General features: G+C 41.6%; 1 protein-coding gene across 1 annotated transcript in view; it reads left to right on the forward strand.

Annotated features, from left to right (window-relative positions):
• Positions 1 to 12,435: 12,435 nt before the first annotated feature.
• trabd2b (TraB domain containing 2B) overlaps positions 12,436 to 18,397 on the forward strand; it is a 112,103-nt gene continuing 106,141 nt past the window's right edge. Inside the window, exons 1-2 of the mRNA XM_030784367.1 lie at positions 12,436 to 12,543; positions 15,259 to 15,828. Coding sequence (XP_030640227.1) covers positions 12,436 to 12,543; positions 15,259 to 15,828 — 678 coding nt within the window. The remainder of the gene's footprint in view (positions 12,544 to 15,258; positions 15,829 to 18,397) is intronic.

Genomic DNA, 18,397 nt, shown 5'->3' on the forward strand with positions numbered 1-18,397 from the left:
GAAATGTGAGAGTCGGCCTCAGTAAAAAAAAAAAAAAAAAAAGTCTGGAATAAAAGGTTGCCTATGAATTCTGGGGTTGGTATAAGTCAGGTGACATTTATAGGGGTGGGATAGGGAGACGGAGGCCGGAGGTTGCACTGGTGCATGGCGGTAAGGGAGTGAAGAGTACATTTAGGAGAGTCACCCCAGCATGACACTGAAACTCTACTCTGGGTTCCAAACGGCCCATGGCCTCCCTTTCACCCCTAACACGGGGCATCCAGGCCCTGCGTGGGTCAAAGCACAGTGAATATGAGCTTACCCAGTAATCTCTGAGATCACACTCCCCTAATAAACACTAAAACCAATGATAGTCCGGTATGTCAGAAAAACAGGTCACCGACCGCCAGCCGTATCCACCTCACCGGCAACAAAAGCCCACTCAGAATATATCAATCCACAGTGAAGTCACATAAACACGAATGGAAAGGAGCTGGGTGCCAGAAACGACGTACCTAGCAACAGCAATTAGTCGTAGTAATTAACAGTAATTAAGTCATCTTAAAGTAGAGAGGAGGGTAATATTCAGGATTAAAGCGAAATACTGAGCCAAGAGGAGAGGTCATTTTGTTGTTTTACTTTGAGTGCTGGATGCTGGCTGTGCACTGAGGGAAGATTGCCATAAATGTGTTTGTGAGACACAATAAGGTTGCAGGCACTATTGGTTATGATTTATTGAGATATAAAAAGGCAAGAGTAGAACTCAGCGGATGATGAGATGAGGAGAATCATGTTTACAGCCAGTACATTTTTCCACATCCAAGAATTTTCTCTTTTTACATGTGTGAATTACAAAAATGAAAAATGAAACTTCTTGTCAAACATGATCCGTGACTGATTACGGCATAAATAAATGACATCCCCCATAAATACGCCTGTATCCATGATCTCCCTGGTAGGCGCTGCTGTTTTTTTTTTTTCTCTCTTTCTTTTTTCTTTTCTTTTTTTTTCTTGGGAAAACTGTGTAACCATAGTTTCACGATGAGCAACAGTTAGCCTGAAACTGAAGCTTAGCAGGCAACTCTTTGTCATGTGTTATTACAACAGACCTCATCCAAGGAATATTCTGTGAAAAGTATAAACTCCTAACAAAACCGGGCAAAAAAAAAAAAGCGTGTAGACTTTAAATGGCCTACTTTTCCATTCAGAAACAAAAACTAAAACCAAAATTTCACTTACATCCAAAGAAGCTAGAATTTTACAGGATTTAATAGATTTTCAATGTGGTTTTACAGTAACAGCTGCCCTGTTACTGCACGGGAAGCGTATCAAACTTCATGACGTTTTTAAAAATTGGTCCATTTTTTTTTTTTTTTTTTTTTCTTGAGAGACTTGAGTCACCGTCTCAGGATGGATGTGTTTTTCAAGTGAGGAAGAAAAGTGACAACTTCAACACTCCTCTAATTACTTCCTTGCGACAGCAGGCTGAGAAATGAGGCAGTCTTGTACATTCACGGGCACAGCTGGCCCCTCCCTTACCTGTGTTTGCTTTGGCCTGTAACAGACAGAGGGCAGCTATCACACCTGATTAATGACTGGCTCCTCTGTACCAAGAACTTCCTGTTAACCTTGGCTGAAGTTGCCGAAGCCTGCTCTGCTCTCTCTCTCTCTCTCTCTACTCTCCACTGCAAGCCTCCAGTATCTGTGGGTTGCTAAAATTGAAAAGACCCCAAACCAAGGGATTTCAAATGTAGCAACGGATAGAGTTGGTAAACCTCTGCTGTCAGCTAGCAGCTTCTAAATATCATAACCCTTACAAACCCAATATCATGTTTTATTACGGCCTATAATAAACTATACACTTCCATTAGTAGAACCAAAAATATTTCAGAACATCATACAAGGTATCACAGAACAGCGGTAGCTTATATTAGTTCTTCAACACGTTTCACGTCGCAAAGCGTGACACGCGGAGGTTTTGGAAAACGCGTTACCATGCAGTTCAGCAATTCAGTAATGATAACAAAGCTGAATCGCTACATAAAAAAAAGAGAGAGAGAGACAGAGAGAGAGACAGAGAGATTGCTATGGTTTCACTGGAACACAGTATTAGTTTGGTGATCCTATGAGGCTCACAAAACATCCTCCCATACTATATAGCTCTCTCTCCTCCATGTAATTTTCCTCTCAACTGATATCCTAGACTCCTCCAGTGACTGTAAAATGTTGTTGTTGCTGTGCGAGCTGATGATTTAGTTCGAGTGAGCTGCACGCCGCGGGTGGCCGTCCTCCGAAGGTCGTGACCCTTCCGGAGTTGCGGACAGATTGTGACAGGGATTCCCAAGAGGCCGTCCAGCTTAAGGCTTCTTAGGAAGAGACGTGAAGACATTTATCAACCGTGGCCCTCGCTGCGCGATGTTCACGCTAACCCAAACGACGAAGACACGCTGAAGGAAGAGGGTGCAGTAAAAAAGAAAGCAAAGGAGAATTTATGAGTGTTTGCATACGACTTGTTTGTGAGGGAATTTGTGAAGCACTGTACATTTGTGCATAGAGTGGTCATAAATTACTCAAAAGGCTTTCGAGATCCTCTCAGTTCAGTCTCTCTCTCTCTTTCTCTCTCTCTCTCTCTCTCTCTCTCTCTCTCTGTCTCTCAGTAAATGTGTTTTCATTGGGCATATGTGGAGAACTCTAGATGTGTCCGTGGGAGGCGTTTCGGGGTGAGATGCAGTGAGTTCAGGCCGAATCATTATGAGATTTGCCTCAGAGAGGAATGGTTAACCACATAATAACTCTGCTGACAAAGAGGTGAACGGCCTCCTGGGTTTTTGTCGGGGCGGGCCGAGGCTAGGAGACGACTGAGCTATTAATCACACACCCGGCAGGGGGAGAGCCGAAAGTCAAAGTCCTTCCAAGTAGACCATGCCATAGAAAACACTGTGAACCGCTCAGTACACAATCTGGACTCTCCAACAGATTTCTCACCATCTGTGGTTTATTAATGTCATTAGCAGATGTATCTTAACACGGAATACATAGCTGGACTGATGTTCATTTTGTGTGTTCAGTGCTCCGTTTCAAAAGCAAGCTTTTTTTTTTTTCTTTCTCATTTTTGTAACTTTTAACTTTCAGCAGCCAAACCAAACACTTAACCATAAAGTTGTCTTATTTTTCACATAAGTTTCAAGTCTTTGTTGTGTTTAATTACGGAGCCTGAAAAATTTAAACTTTCTGATATTAATTGTGCTCTCTGTGGAGTAGATTAATATAATAGTTTTACGTATACTGTCACAAACGCTCACTTTCCAGAGGAAGAGCAGAACTTGAACTTGTGTTGTTCTTGCAGATAACGTTTATACTTGAACGGTATATCATTCCATCTTATATTACTGATTGAAATCTACTTTCACGCAACCGTATTTCATATTAATCAAAGGTTTCATTATAGTGAGGGTTTGGCAGAATATTTCCGTTCTTTAATTTCAAAGACCTACGTGTTCATTTGACACCAGAAACAGCTCCCCTGTGTGGAACACCGGTTCTTTTTTATCAGTCTGACATGCGGCATCAGATTCGGCCAACACAAACAGGAACCCTGGTATTATTACCATTTTTCATCTATACCTTTTTTTTTTAATCCCGCCTCCTGGATGGTAACTGGTGGTCCAGCTACGAAATTGTTTCCACTTCCAAAAAAAAAAAAGTCTCTCAAGGGGTTTGAAAGAGGGATAATTTCTCAAATTACAAATGCTGCGGCTCATTTAGTCCTTGAATGTAGAGTTCTGAAAACATAACTGCGTGTGTGTATACCCAATAATATGATAATGGAATGAAACTAGAACCACGTTTTAAAGAGAATGTCGGATTTCAGCATGTCAAAGTCCAGAACGTTCTTTCCCTGGGTCAAACTAGAAACAGGGCAAACCTTAGTCCTCAACTCATAAACGAAAAGGGAAAAAAGGAAGACAAACAATTGTTACACAACGTATTGTTTATAGCTGTGGTTTTCTTTAAATCAGCATTTCTGTAGCCAGTAACCGTGATGGTTGTAGATTTTAGCGATGCTACATGACAGTTGTTTGACTATTGTCTCATTCTGATCGTGATTATCAAAGACGGTCTTGTGCTATCTGTGCGCATAGTCTATGCCTACATGCCCGCTAACAAGCCATGCCTCATTTATAGACTGTAGACTGGAGATAAGCTGGAAACTCACTTCTCGCACCAGCTGCAACTTGTCTTCGATGCGGACTTCTCACAAACAAAAACAAAATGCATTTCAAAACACCTCCCGTGGTAAGTTTTTTTTTTATGTTTGACAAAACGGCGAAAACACAGAGGATATATATCATTAGGAAAGGATTCTATTCATAATGTCAGTGTTCAAAGACAACGTATTATTCAACTCGAGAATACTCAGCGTTTTACCTCTAATACAGGGGAATTAGCAAGATTAAAAGCTGTAACATAAGATGCACGCTACAGCTCAAAACTTAAAAAGATGTACTTTTACTGATTAAAATTGAATTTTGGCCAATATCGAAATCCATGTGTCATTAACTTCTTTTTGGCCCAACCTTATATCATAAATCAAGTTGCCAGTCTGCTATGTTTGCTTAGTTTTTAGTCTCCTGGTGTGTGATGTGTGTATAGTCCCCTCGCGGTCCTTCGCTCTTGCCCGCACGGATAAAACAAACGCTATTCGGGTCTCGGCAGGGTTCTTGGTTCTAAGAGTCCAGTGTGGTCGGCTCCTAAATATTACACTGAAACCGGCTTCATACGTTCCACTGATATGACTGAATGGACATCCTTCATCCCGCGTGAGGACAGATGGAGTCATGTCAGGAAACATATTCCCGCCGAGCAGGCCTAGCAGGAGAGGTTTACGGGTCATTTCACTTCAACCTTCAAAATATTAAATATAAATGTTTGTTGTGAGTATGAATGACATTTTTTATTATGTTTTGTCAGTGGTTAACAATATGTTAACTATATATATATATATATATATATATATATATATATATATATGTGTGTGTGTGTGTGTGTGTGTGTGTGTGTGTGAACAGTGTAATATATATAATATTACATATGTAGTATTAATGTAACACTGTTAATGAATGAAATCTTCTACTGTGTTAACTTGATCAATAACAACACAAACTGTTCCTCAAATTGCCTTTGTTGCACCACACAACAGAAACCTCTCTTCTTCACAGCTGCAGTTCATCTTCAATGTGTTGACTTCCTGTGAGGCAGCCACTTAAGGCAGAAATTAGAATGAACCAGTCATTCTGTCAACACAACAAAGCACGGTTTCAGCGTCTGACCTGTAAAAACTTGAATACAAATGTATAGCCTCAGTAAGTCATCGTGCACATATAAATTAATCTGCACATACCATACATGTGTTGGCTCACAGATTCACAGACACATACGTTCATGCTATGCAAAACAGCGGCATACACACGTATGGGGAGTTCGACCAGCACAAACACAGGGCCCTGGCAGGACAATAAACAAATCAGGGAATGAAAGGGGAGCAAAAGCCTGTTTTCTTTTCTCTGGCGTACAGTAGATTATAGTATAAACCTCTGACACATGTTCAGGATCAGCAGGAGAAGCAGAAAATTACCTCTGCTCTTTTCCTGGAACCTGGCTCCTTTTTGTGTTTGTGTGTGTGAGAGTGTGTGTGTGTGTGTGTGTGTATGTGTGGTACGTTCCTCTCTCTCATAAAGCTGTGGCTGTTTGGTGTGTTTGTCTGTGTGTGATTCAGAGGGGGGGGTGGGGGGGGGGGGGTGTACGATTCATTGGTCCTGTTGACAGCGCCTCTGCCCTTCTGCTCCATGTCAAGTGAGAGAACAACTCAACTGTAAGTGAGCAGAACTGAGAGGGTAAAAATAAAACGCTTTTGCAGTCAGACTGAATGCGCCAGTGTAGATGAACCTGTGGGGTTCAGCTCCTCCGTGTCTGATTTTAGACTGTATTATGGGGTACAGACTCGATTCCATGTGGGGGGTGGGGGAGAGGGGTTAAATGCTGAGTCCACTATGGAATTCTGAAAGATTTGATCCAACACAGGAGTAGTAAAACCTGACTGAATATCAGGGTTTTTTTTTTTAAAACTTAGTCAAGCACAGCAGTAAGCAGTTTCTTCTCAGTAAAGTGTTTTCAGTTTAGCCAGACTAAAATGATGCCTCTGCCAGTGGTTTTATAGCTTAAACCTGGAGAGATTTTGAAAACATTCGGTTTAGTACGTGAGTTGTGAGACTTTGTCTATGTGGACGGGGTTTGCAGACTTTTCCTTGTCATCAGCACTGCCAGCGAACAAGTCCGTTTCTATGGGCTATGGCAGTTTATATTAGTTTCCCTACCGGGAGGAGAATGTCACTATGACAGTCATCCTGAAAAAAAAAGGACAGAACAAAATAAAATGAATCTGAAAAATGACCGAAAAGTAAAACAACTACTGGACTTCAGGGAAAAAAGTGTTATAGTCTATTATCTGAATAGCATAACATGCTTTGATGTGAATAATACACTGAAATTCTTTAGCACTCGGCATGCCTTGACCTTAACGTATTCTCCCACACCCTCCTGCTCTGCCCTGGCATTTTTCTGACTGTTATTAATCTCAGACATCAGGGGCGCGATTATCTGCAAAGCCCCTCTGTGCTCTATCAGTCAAGGCGTCGGAGTTAACAAGTTTGCTTTCTCGATCCTATCTCCATGTGGGATGGGTTTTGAGTTACAGTGTGTTACACAGGAGGCATGGTATAGTCTCCACTCCACTGTGGCAAAGGCCTGCTTCAGTCCTGAGGCCGTTGCCGTGGAGACGAATATTCCCATGGATGGGTTAATGTTCTATGTCTGAATTGTTGCTGGCAGATACAGGATGTTGAAGTGGAAGCCAGACATGTAAAAACGAACTAATTTAGGAGCTTTTGTTCCATAATTTATTGCATAGCACTTAAAAAAAATGACTTTGACAAAGTTTTAAATCCCCACTGACGTGGCCTTTGGGCAAAAGCTTAGAGAGCAAGCAAATTCTCACTGTCCAATTTAGACCGAACCTCAATCACTGGGCAATTTATTTTCGGAGGTGCAAAACTGAAGTCTTATGATAAACAAAGGAAACTCACTCTCTCATCAGCACAATCTATGATACTTATAAACAGCTGACAGCCAAATGCTAACAGAGAAACTGTATAAACACAGGTGCAGTAAACAAACAAGCGTAGATTCTGAGACAGCATTGTGTTCTGCACTCAAGTCAGAGAAATGCTGGGAAAATAGAGAATAAACATGGTTAAGATTTCACTACTCATAAAAACACTGAGATGTCTGCAGCAGGAGGTAGAAAACAGGCCTCCCTTTGTTTTCTCTCCTAAAAAGCAAGCAAAGAGAGAGAGAGAGAGAGAGAGAGAGAGAGACAAAGTAAAGAGAGAACAAACAGTACAGGTTGACACATATGTATCCTATACAATAGTATAGCACTGAACGTAGAGCTTAATTTAGTTCAAACGATCCACTGCCAACACAAAAACAAGTATCAGAGAGAACCAAAACTGTCTGCACACAACTGAGGTTTAAGAGCGGTTTTACTTTCTTGTGGAAAATTTTGAGCCCCCGTAGCTAATGTTTGATAGCAGGCTTTAAAGTCGCTCTGAACAAGATAAGCTGCTTTGTGGTCTGAAGCTGTACATGTAAAAAAAAAAAAAAAAAAAAGGATTGTTGACTGAAAACGGTGTTGTGGTTGTTATTTCCATAATATTATGCTGTCCACAGCAGTCATTGTTCACCTGCGAGCTTTCAAGTCTCCTGCCATAATAGATGGTGTAATCCTTGTAGATTACTTAGGCGGGGGAAAAAGCACAGTGTTCATTTTTGGAGTCTTTTATAATTCTAATTTGGTCAGATTTACTTATCAGCAGGAGTCAGTGCAGCCTTTTCACGCTGCTGAGTCAAGGAGGCTAGTGAATAGAAGGTGCCACTGGTAGGGGAGTCCCACACATTCAGAGAAGAATTACCCATACGGTCCCTGATTAAGAAGGAGGTATAGTCGTGTTATGAGACGTCTTTGTTCACCAAAAATCTTTGATGTGAATGTCCTGTGATTTGTCTGGGGTTACAGATATACAAATCTGTATTGTGTACTGCAGGTGAGTTCATATTTAATAGACAGACAGCAGACAGACAAACACAAGCAAACACACACACACACACACATGTGTGTGTGTGTGTGTGTGTGTGTGTGTGTGTATACTACTTCAAATTGAATCTTTCATCAAATAACTTCACCCTGTCTCTTGATAAACTTCAGTATTAAAATTCACAATGCAAAAAAGAAAAAAAAAAAAAAATTCCACTGCAGTCAATCTGGTAAACATCAACCACAAAGTAAAACCCTTCATTATCTGTTTTTCCCCTTAACAGTGTATCTCCCCACCCAGTCCCCATTTGACTCTTTCAAACACACACACACACACACACACACACACACACACACACACACACAGATCGGTTAGAGATAGCCTGACTGTCTGCGTCTGCATGCGTAAACATGCTACAAGACCTTAGTCCTGCGCAGTGGTAGCCGCGCAAAATACCATTGTGCGCGTCTAAGATTTCATGGAAACAGCTCTGCTCTTCTTTGGCAATTTTCTTATGTGAGCTCTCTCTAGAAGCCTTAAGAAAAGGGTGATGTGACAACTTGATTTGGCCGGTTTAGGCTGTAACACTCTATTTTATGGCTTTCTAAGTATAGCAGACTCTGCCCGTATCTCTCAATGCATAGGTCCAATGGTACAGTGAAGATATAGACTCTCTCTCATAGCGTGTGGTGACCCTTGAATGACACTACTCCTCCCCTCCTGCTCCTCCATCAATGCAGCCCCTCATCCCCTTCTATCCCAGGAAATCCGCTGAGACAGAAACCACAACAATATCTGACCACTGATTCCAGGTCAGCGTTATTTAAAGTTTGGGGGAGCAGAAGGGGAAGGTGATTAAGAACAGGGATGGAGTTTTTGTTGAGGGGAATATCTTGCCTGCGACGTGCAGTGGTTATTTGGAAAGGTTTAAACTGAGACGAGACACAAAGTTCTGTGAGTTCAAAAGAAGCGGCCTGTCGTTACAATCGGTTCATTTTAAGGAGTTTATGAATGAAATTGGATTTATCTTTTGTTGTCCCTCACTCTGTCAACATCTGCTTGTTTCTCTCTCTCTCTCTCTCTCTCTCTCTTTATTTTTTCCTCAAGCCACATTTTAGTCAACATCATTTTGTTTTTGCCCAGTTCTGGTAAACATTACCAAAAAAACAAAAGAAAGCCATTTTTCCTCTTGGCTGCGGACTGAAGTGTTTGGGTTTGGGTGCTGCTCCAGTTGCAATTCAAGAGAAAGTGTGAAATCAAAATAACAAAAAGGAAACTTTCTTTCCTGTGTGCACCTCTTTGATATATTCAATTTTATGACTGATATAACTGGACTACCACCAGCAATTTAATCATTCGAGAAAAGTTCTTAACAGCAAGAAATGTTTAATTTGCTTCATCGGGTTCCACACCTAGTTCAAACTGCGGCCAGCAGAGGGCCCTCTTCCCATTATTAGCAAACCCAATAGCACATTACAGTAGTACATCATAAAGCAGTCATGCAACTGCAACACACCGAGCTAAGTACAAATATACAAAGAAGAAAGAGCGATGAAACGTAAGAGGAAAAGAGAAGTAAAGCGGAAAACTTCACATTTATGACACGTGAGCCATTTGGCATGTCTTAAATAGAATAATGATCCACAAACTCCGAGGAAGGTCAGCTGCACAGTGTCAGAAAGTTAGACCTCAGGCCACAGAGACATGTAAACATAAAACCTGAAGACCTGTAGGGCTAGATGACATTAGCCACTCCATCATAAAGCAGTCTGTGTGACCGAGTGTTTGTTTTCGAAAAAACTTCAGCTAACGTCCGCCAAGTGTCTGACTATTGAAAGGATGTAAATGAATATAAATATAGACGATGACAGGGCAAATCATGGTTATACGGAGCTCTTTATAATGACTTTTCTCCGCCTCCAAAATTGGATAGTATGAAAACAATGCCTTGATCTGTATGAGCCAGACCATATGCACAATCCATAGCCTTGTCTCCATTCATACACGGGTAAATACACACACGCACACACACACACGCACACTTACACACACACACACACACACGCACACTTACACACACACACACACACACACACACACACACTCACTCACACTTAAACATGCACACACTCACTCACTCACTCACTTACTCACTCACTCACTCACTCACTCAGTAGAGCTTACATGTCCCCAGACATCCATTTCAGCAGAAAGTGTTTTCTGTGGTTTGCAAACAGAACACTAACTTTTAAGTCATTTCTTTCCTCCGTCTGCCTTTGATACATATATGTGCTGTAAGTTCTGGATGCAGTCCAGGCTTGTGCTACTCCAGCCAAACGTAGGACTCTACTCTCACTAGCCAAGAATGTGGAAATCTACCTCAGACAGAAGGTTCTTAAGAGGTGTGGCTTCAACAGGTAACTGATTCTGCAGGTGGGCATACAGCAGACGATACATAAAAAAAATCACACACCTGTTTAGCCAAGGGTAACCGGGGAGTGTAAAAAAATAATAATAGTAAAAGAGAGGAATAATTGAATCAGACTAATCAAAAAAACCCCCAAACAAACATATGCATTCTTACACAAACGGTGAAAACTATTAAAAAAAAAGAAAGAAAGAAAGAAAGAAAGAAAACAGCCGTTAACTCAATCAACATCCATAAGAGAAGTAATGGCCGAATAATCCAGCTAATAGAGCAATAAGTGTTACTGAGGCAGAAACTCATCTGAAGCATCCCTCTGTGCCGTTTCAATACTCAACAGCTGGTAACGGTCTGTGAGGAAATAAAAAAAGAACAAGAAGAAGAAGAAGAAGGGATAAAATTTCATTTTGCACCAAATCTATTCAGTCAAGTCTCCAAAACTTTTACTACCCTTCAACAACATTGTTAGGAATCTGTCTTATTGATGTTTAAGACTGTGTAATACATTATACAAAAGCAAAGCAATCAGTCCCAAAGTCCTGTTCCAAAAACAGGCCACAATTATACAAGTCATCAGAGACGAAATACAAAGTGTCATCTAATTTATGGTTCGCATACTGTAAATATACAGATGGTCTGAGAACGTTCCAGTGGGAAAGGCCTCTGAGATCCGTGAAGTGTGTTGAGAATGGTACACGATGAAGCACAAAGGAGCTCTTGTCCAGGATCTGTCTGCTGTCACTACCCAGCGGAGGGCTGGGTGGCACATGTTTGAAGGATTCGGATGATTAATTGCTCACTACTTGACTCTGTCACTCTGTCTGCCGTTTGGGCAATAACGTGGGTCAGGGCTCTACCCTGGAAGCTGGCGGTCGTAGCCGCCGGAAAATGACAACGTATTTTCAACGTGGTCGTTCGTCTTAAAAGAGCATAACATAAAATGACAGATCTGCGAAGAGTCTTGCGATGCAAAAATAAACAGACAACATTATTTTGCAGTCATCGCTTCCTGGTTAATGTATTTTAAACGCATTAATCATCGGTATCTTGATAGTCCAAAGCATGTTCGAATCCGAAATAGATTAATCTGAAACTCTAAAGCATGTCTGTCAAACATATTATGATTGTGATGAATGGACTATTTAATCAGTGCAATATGTGATAACATATGACAATACAGTTTTAAATATTTTAAATACCTTTGTTCCCAGACCTAAGAATATTAAAATGATTCTTTCAGTGTTGTATGAAGCACATAGCTGAACGCTGATATCGTGAGACCTGCCACTCATAATATGACGTAATTTTCCTCTTGACAGCACTCGCTCAGTTTAGCAACATAATACTAATCATCGGAGATTGAAAGATTAATGCATTCCATCTCTATCATGTGCACGATAGAAAACTTAGACTGCCCGTTCCAAAAGGAACCTGCTTTCTCCCCTCCTCTCTTAAAATAAGCACAGGGGAACAGTCAAAGCGTCTCACCTCCTCCAATCCGGTAATGCAGGCAACTACCTCAAACTTTTGAGCCGCAAGACAAAGTTCCTCCCTGAATTGCTGGACAGCTTACAGCAACGGGTAGAGTCGGGAGAGAGAGAATTGAGCGAGGGAGAGAGAGAGAGAGAGAGAGAGAGGGAGAGAGAGAGAGAGAGAGAGAGAGAGAGTAGACTCTTTGAAAGTTGGGGTAGTAGAATGGCGGAGAGACAGAATGTTTCGTGCGCTGTTTCAAAACTGCAAATGTGAGCCGAATTTCATTTCCGGCCTTAAAGATTTTCTCCTCGCAAACCAAGAAGAATTAACACGTTATAAACGAGAGGTGGGAAGCAGAAGAGAAGAAAGTACCGAGGATAACCTACAATTTCTTCTCATCTCGAGATGATCTGTCAGCTGGCACTGCGATGGTTGCTTTTATGTGTTTTCTTGCAAGTGGGTTCACCCCGGGAGACGCGTGAGCGACCGCGGCAATGTGACAAACCAAAATCGGTAAGTTATGGCATGTGCACTTCTGCGACTTCTCGCAACCTGTTCAAACTCCAGTAAGACATACAGAGAGACGTGAGAGTTTATCGATATGCTGACACAAGCAGGGAATTTTGGTACTCCAAGTGGACTTTGTTCTCATTCCATTGATTCACATTACCTTTTATATGAGGGCATTTAACGCACTTCACAAATCAAAATAATTCGCACGAGCTCGTAAATACAAGAGTTGGCAGAGGACATAATGTCAAAGCAGAGCTGGTCATAAAATTAGAATTTCAGGTGAAGTAGACTTTAGTTTTGGACGTGTATGGACCTGCGGCTGAGTCAAACATTTTGACAAGTCTCATAAAAATATATTTTTTTTAAATGACATTTTCTCTAAATAATTTGACAAAAGACCAAAGCTTAAAACAACACAGTTTAGTGATCAGCTGGTGGTGAGATCTTATTTAACTTGCTTCAAAGAAAAAAGAACACATTTGGTATCTTGCTTACAAGCGTAGTAATACAACTAATAACTGAATTTATGAAAACGATTGTTATTACATATAAATGTTTTGTTTTATTTTTCCGTTCATTATTTGTTACAGTAATTAAAAATATCATTGGACAATACATTTACAACAGTTAGTTAGCCTATTTAAAAATGCTGAGGCAGTTGTTTGACATTTCTTTGCAACTGACGCGTAGAATTCTGGAACATGAAAAATATTACAGCATGTCTCTTTCCCACTGTCTGTTTATGCGACAAAAGACATTTGGGAAACCCCATTGCTGACTTTACTTCACACAGGCTACATTTATTTGGAAAAGTTTCCCTGACCTTGAAAAACTGATCATATTTCACTGAAACGCGACCCAGTAAAATAGTTATCCAGCATATTCACAGAATTATGAACTGGCTGAGTTTCACTAGAGAAGACGTGCATCCGAATGTAATTATCATGCGCTTTCATTTGGCCGAGAACCTGAAGCGGTCGCTCCCGTCTCTCCAACTCGGTGAGAATTTATCGTCAACAGATGAACATGCCCTTAATAATGGTGATAATGAGTCTTCACAGTGCTAGGCGTTCCATCACCAATAAGGGTGTTTCATAAAACCTACGAAATGTTTTAAGTTCTATTATTACAGCTATAACTGCTGAAAGTTAGTTAAGTTTTGACGTTATTACAAACCCTAAATAATGTCAGAAGGTCGGGAATAGTTATGTTCATTGGGCTTAATTTTCAACCGACTTTAAAGCGTTGAAGACACTGTAACTGAAAATGTCAGTCTTGTTTTGACTCAAACTGTCACTGTCTGATTATGGTAACCCTGTCAGAGAATTAACCAGTTCTTTCCCCCGTGTAATTTGGAATACGTCAGTGCGCTGCAGCCTGCTTTTGGTTAAGTAATTACCTATAAAACAGAGTTGTGCGCGCCAGCGCGAGGACTCAGTGGCAGAGACTTCATAAGTCAAGAGGGCCATCTATTTTGAGACGGCGAGAGGCGGTAATACGCCGCTTATTTTAAAATGTAAAATAAATAAATACAAATAAACACATAAATGAAAATGATCCACATTCCTTAACCCGTCAGCCATGGAGAGTTACCATTAGTCCAGTCTCCGATAAAGATCCCGGTCAAGTGTGTGATACTGTTCATAGAAACATGATCATTTTGGGGTCAAACAAACACATCTCAGTAGTAACTTAACAGGCGCCATGCCTGGAGATTGTGAATCCAGTATTGGCTATGTCAAACTATAATCACTTTTATAATTAGCCGCAACTGCTAATCAAAATACAAGTAAAAGTTATGTATTGTTTGAAGACAAAAGTGTACAATGCTGTTCATTTAGTAAGAAGTGAAATGTTTATTTCAAATATGCGATATGTTTTCACTAAAAATAAGCGTAAAAACAAGTTTGTTTTATTATTTATTTATACGTTTATTATTACATATATTTATTAGGCTATGTATATAACAGACTTGTTCCACTAAAAATCTGCTTGGTGTAGCCTACTAGGAAAAAGAGCGCCCTTGCTGTAAGTGTTTATTAGATTTGGTATACCAAAAAGATCAGAGGATATGTGTACTAAAATGTCCTGTTCGAATTTTTTTGTCCGTTATGCTAAATTTCTCTTTGCTAGTGAAAGTAACCGTTTGTGACTGTGACTTTCATCCTTCCATCATTCTCCGTTGTATCAGGTTTGACATGCTGGCAGCGTATTAAACACTCGAGTCGTGTGGACAGACTGCACAATCAAGGGATTACGTTATTGTTTTTCATTTAAAGAAAGTTTTGCTTTATTTTTACACTGGACAAGGAATTTTTCCGCGCTGCATTTGCGAGACTAAAACTTTCCTAGCTCCAAAGGCAAGAACAGCAGAAATGTTCACCTCAGCAATGCCCAGATTTACACTAGTAACGTAATCATGCGAGTCATTTCACTTTATGGACAGATTATTCTATATTATTACCATGTCATTTCTGACATGGTATCATTACACGTGCAGTATGTACTTAGAGCAGAAGGATAAAATACTGTAAATTTTTAGGACCAGTATTGATGTTACATTTTTCTTACTCCTACCACTGTTGTCCTCACTCTTTTATTGTAATGGTGTGCTTGTCACGAATTTTCCTCATGAGTCAATCTTTTTGCTAAAACTGTTACTGTTTTATTTTTTTTCTCTTGCTCCATTCTTCATCTCTCATCTCCACTCTGCAGCAGAGGGATCTAAATTCCTTTCTGTGGACTGTGAAGCGTGAGCCACCCTATCCTCCCTCATATTTGTTCGGAACCATCCACGTTCCGTACACTCGGGTCTGGGATTTCATTCCCGAGAGCTCCAAACGGGCCTTTCAGAGCAGTACCAATGTCTTCTTCGAGCTGGATCTGACCGATCCACTGACCATCTCCAAACTGACCAGCTGCCAGCTCTTGCCAAATGGGGAAAACCTACAGACACTGTTGCCACGGGACTTGTACCGTCGTCTCAAACGACACCTGGACTACGTCAAGCACATGATGCCCTTCTGGATGACGGTGGACCAGCGGGGGAGGGGTCTCTACGCCGACTACCTCTTCAACGCCATCGCCGGGAACTGGGAGCGCAAGCGTCCCGTGTGGGTTATGCTTATGGTGAACTCCCTGACGGAGTCAGACATCCGTTCCCGAGGCACACCCGTTCTGGATCTTTTCCTGGCTCAGGAGGCCGAGCGAATGGGGAAGCAGACGGGAGCAGTGGAACGGGTGGAGGAGCAGTGTCACCCCCTCAACGGCCTCAACTTCTCACAGGTCAGAGATGAGGGGGCCAGCTGCAGGGAACGGTGGGAGGATGGGTTGTGAAATAGGATGCTGGGGTTCAACTAAGTGATTATGAATGTCTACGGATGAGCCACAGATGTAAGGAAATTAGACTAGCGTCTGACTCAAAATGATGTCATAGCTGATATTTCAGAGTTTAGGATGCTGAGGATTCATCATAGTGAGAGGTAAAAAAAAAAAAAAAAACCAAAGGGGGTCAAAAAGAGTTGTTAGAAATTTCTTTATATGGACTCGCCTTGCCTCGTAACCTTAGAGTGACCTTGAGATGACAAAAAAAAAAAAACTTGATTACTTGATGATGTAAACACGGTGAGTATCTGTATTTTATTTCTCTCTTGATGGACAAAGATCGGACAGAAGGAACACCAAATCTAAATTAAGCATGGCTCCTGAATTGCTGTAGCAAGATCATTTGCAGCAGTTATGAAGAGTCTACCATTCAAAACTCTGGGAGGTCTCCGACACCCTTGAATCAGGAGGACGTTCCCCTCTTAATTTATGGTCCTACGTGCTTTCTGGCGCACAAACATGTGTATACACACTTGCTGCAACAGAATAGCAGTTGCTTGGGCCTCCATGTGACAGGCAGCAGGGCTCCTGTGCTAATTTGAGAGGCTGTAGAGGCCAAACCACCTCTCTGCTTTCATCAGCACCTCCTAACTATGCTGTCAAAAGACCACATGCCTGCTGGGCACGATAGCCAGGACTCAGGGTAGGGATTCGTGGGAACTATAGGACCTAAACGGGGTGACAACCTTTTTTTCCTCTTCACATTTTCTCACAACTGCGCAGTCAGAAAGCTATATTGGAGAGTGGAGATAGAATGCAGTTGCATAGCTGGATCTGGATCTTTTAAATCACAGAATGAAAGCTCTGACTTCTTACAGGCTTGCAAATTTCAGATCTCAATTGTTTTGTGTTGCAATACTATGCTGAAACTCATATCAGTGTATCAGAGTCAAAATACATATCATACTAATTGTTTCTACAGTACACCTTGTGATAGTTTTGAAATTGCTTTCACATGCTAGCAAACATATGTGGAGTGATACAGGCCAGTCCCCAGGCTTTTGAAGATTTTAATTTTGCTTCAGGTTTTGTCCTTAATAAAACGTTCACGATGAGTGAAGTCTGACCATGTAATGAACATGACAGGGAAGCGATCGTGGTCCATTTTAATTTGAAGCAGCGGCCGAATGTTGAATGCCAGGGTGAGAAGGTACAGACGGACAGATGGACAAACAGACCGTAGGGCGCATTGAGAGAAAAGGATGTGAGCTATGTCGGCGCAGAGCTTAATCTGAAACATAAGCAGCACAACTCTGGGAGATCTGAATTTGGCCTGGGTCCAGTTGCCGCTGGCCCACTTGTTATTTGTTCCCAATAAAAGTAACTGCTTACAATATCCGTAAACTCGCGGCAGTAACGTCGCCAAGAGCACCTTACAAACACAGAGGTTTACGATTCATCTTTTGCCATGTACATGTCTTAATCAGAAGTTCCTGTGTCCAGTGTACTGCATCAACCATCCCCTTTTTCAGTGTAACCCAGGGCCCAGGCATGGACTGTCTCACCACCCAAATGTCCAACAAACAATTCCGATGAAGTGTTCTCCAGATAGGAAGTGCTGCAGAAGAAATGGTCCCCCTTCTTCATCACAGATGTGGCTGCTGTGGGCTTGTGGGGATCTTTAACTTAACAGGAGGTTGGATTCTCAGGCTCCTCAGGAAAACAGGGTATGGTCTCATGGACTGAGTTCTGAAGGAAAGTTTGATTTCTCAGTCCAGGAGGATTGGGGGGGAGGAAAGGCTGGAGAGTGAATGGTTCATCTCTAAAACTGTGCAGGGCAATGCATTTGGACAAGTGGGGTGGGACAAACCTTCATTCAAAGCGCGTAGTATGCTCCAATGGGGAAAGCCCAGAGGAAGCTGGTTGGTCTTTGGAGGGACAAGCCGGTTATCTCCAGTTAGAAGAGAATGTTATCAACAATACTTTGCAGTGTACTGCAGTCAAAGTCTCAGCATTTATCCGTATCAGTTCCCATAGTCCATCACCCTTTTAAGAGTATAAATAAATGCTCATATTTATTTATCTTAGATGTTACTTTGCAGCCGAGACACTTGTTGAAGGGGGAGATGACGTCATTCTTCTGGCGCCTGGTTCTAGGGCCAAGGTCAGAGGTCACAGCCTTGCAGACGGCCTGCTGGCGACTGGAGCCTATGCCGTCGGCTGTCCGCATTTCTGACCAGAGTTTCAAGCCTATTTTCACCGTGAACCCATGAGTGAAAATACCCTTTCAGCGTGTTCAGGCACCCCCTGCATTGTTTCTTCAGGGCCAGATCCTGTTTCTGCTCCGTTCGGAGAAATGCCAGCACAGGGTTGTGCGCGAGCGGATAGCGTCAGTCTATTAGACACATGGCTATAAATCTCCATCCACAAAGTAAGACGCCATTTTCCCAGTCCACCGTTTGAGGGCTTGTCAACACTGTCATGAGTAGAGTGAAAATATTTAAGGGTGTTCAAAGCTACGTAATATTGT

Source organism: Chanos chanos, chromosome 9 (genome assembly GCF_902362185.1).
Source record: "Chanos chanos chromosome 9, fChaCha1.1, whole genome shotgun sequence".
NCBI classification, from domain to species: Eukaryota; Metazoa; Chordata; class Actinopteri; order Gonorynchiformes; family Chanidae; genus Chanos; species Chanos chanos.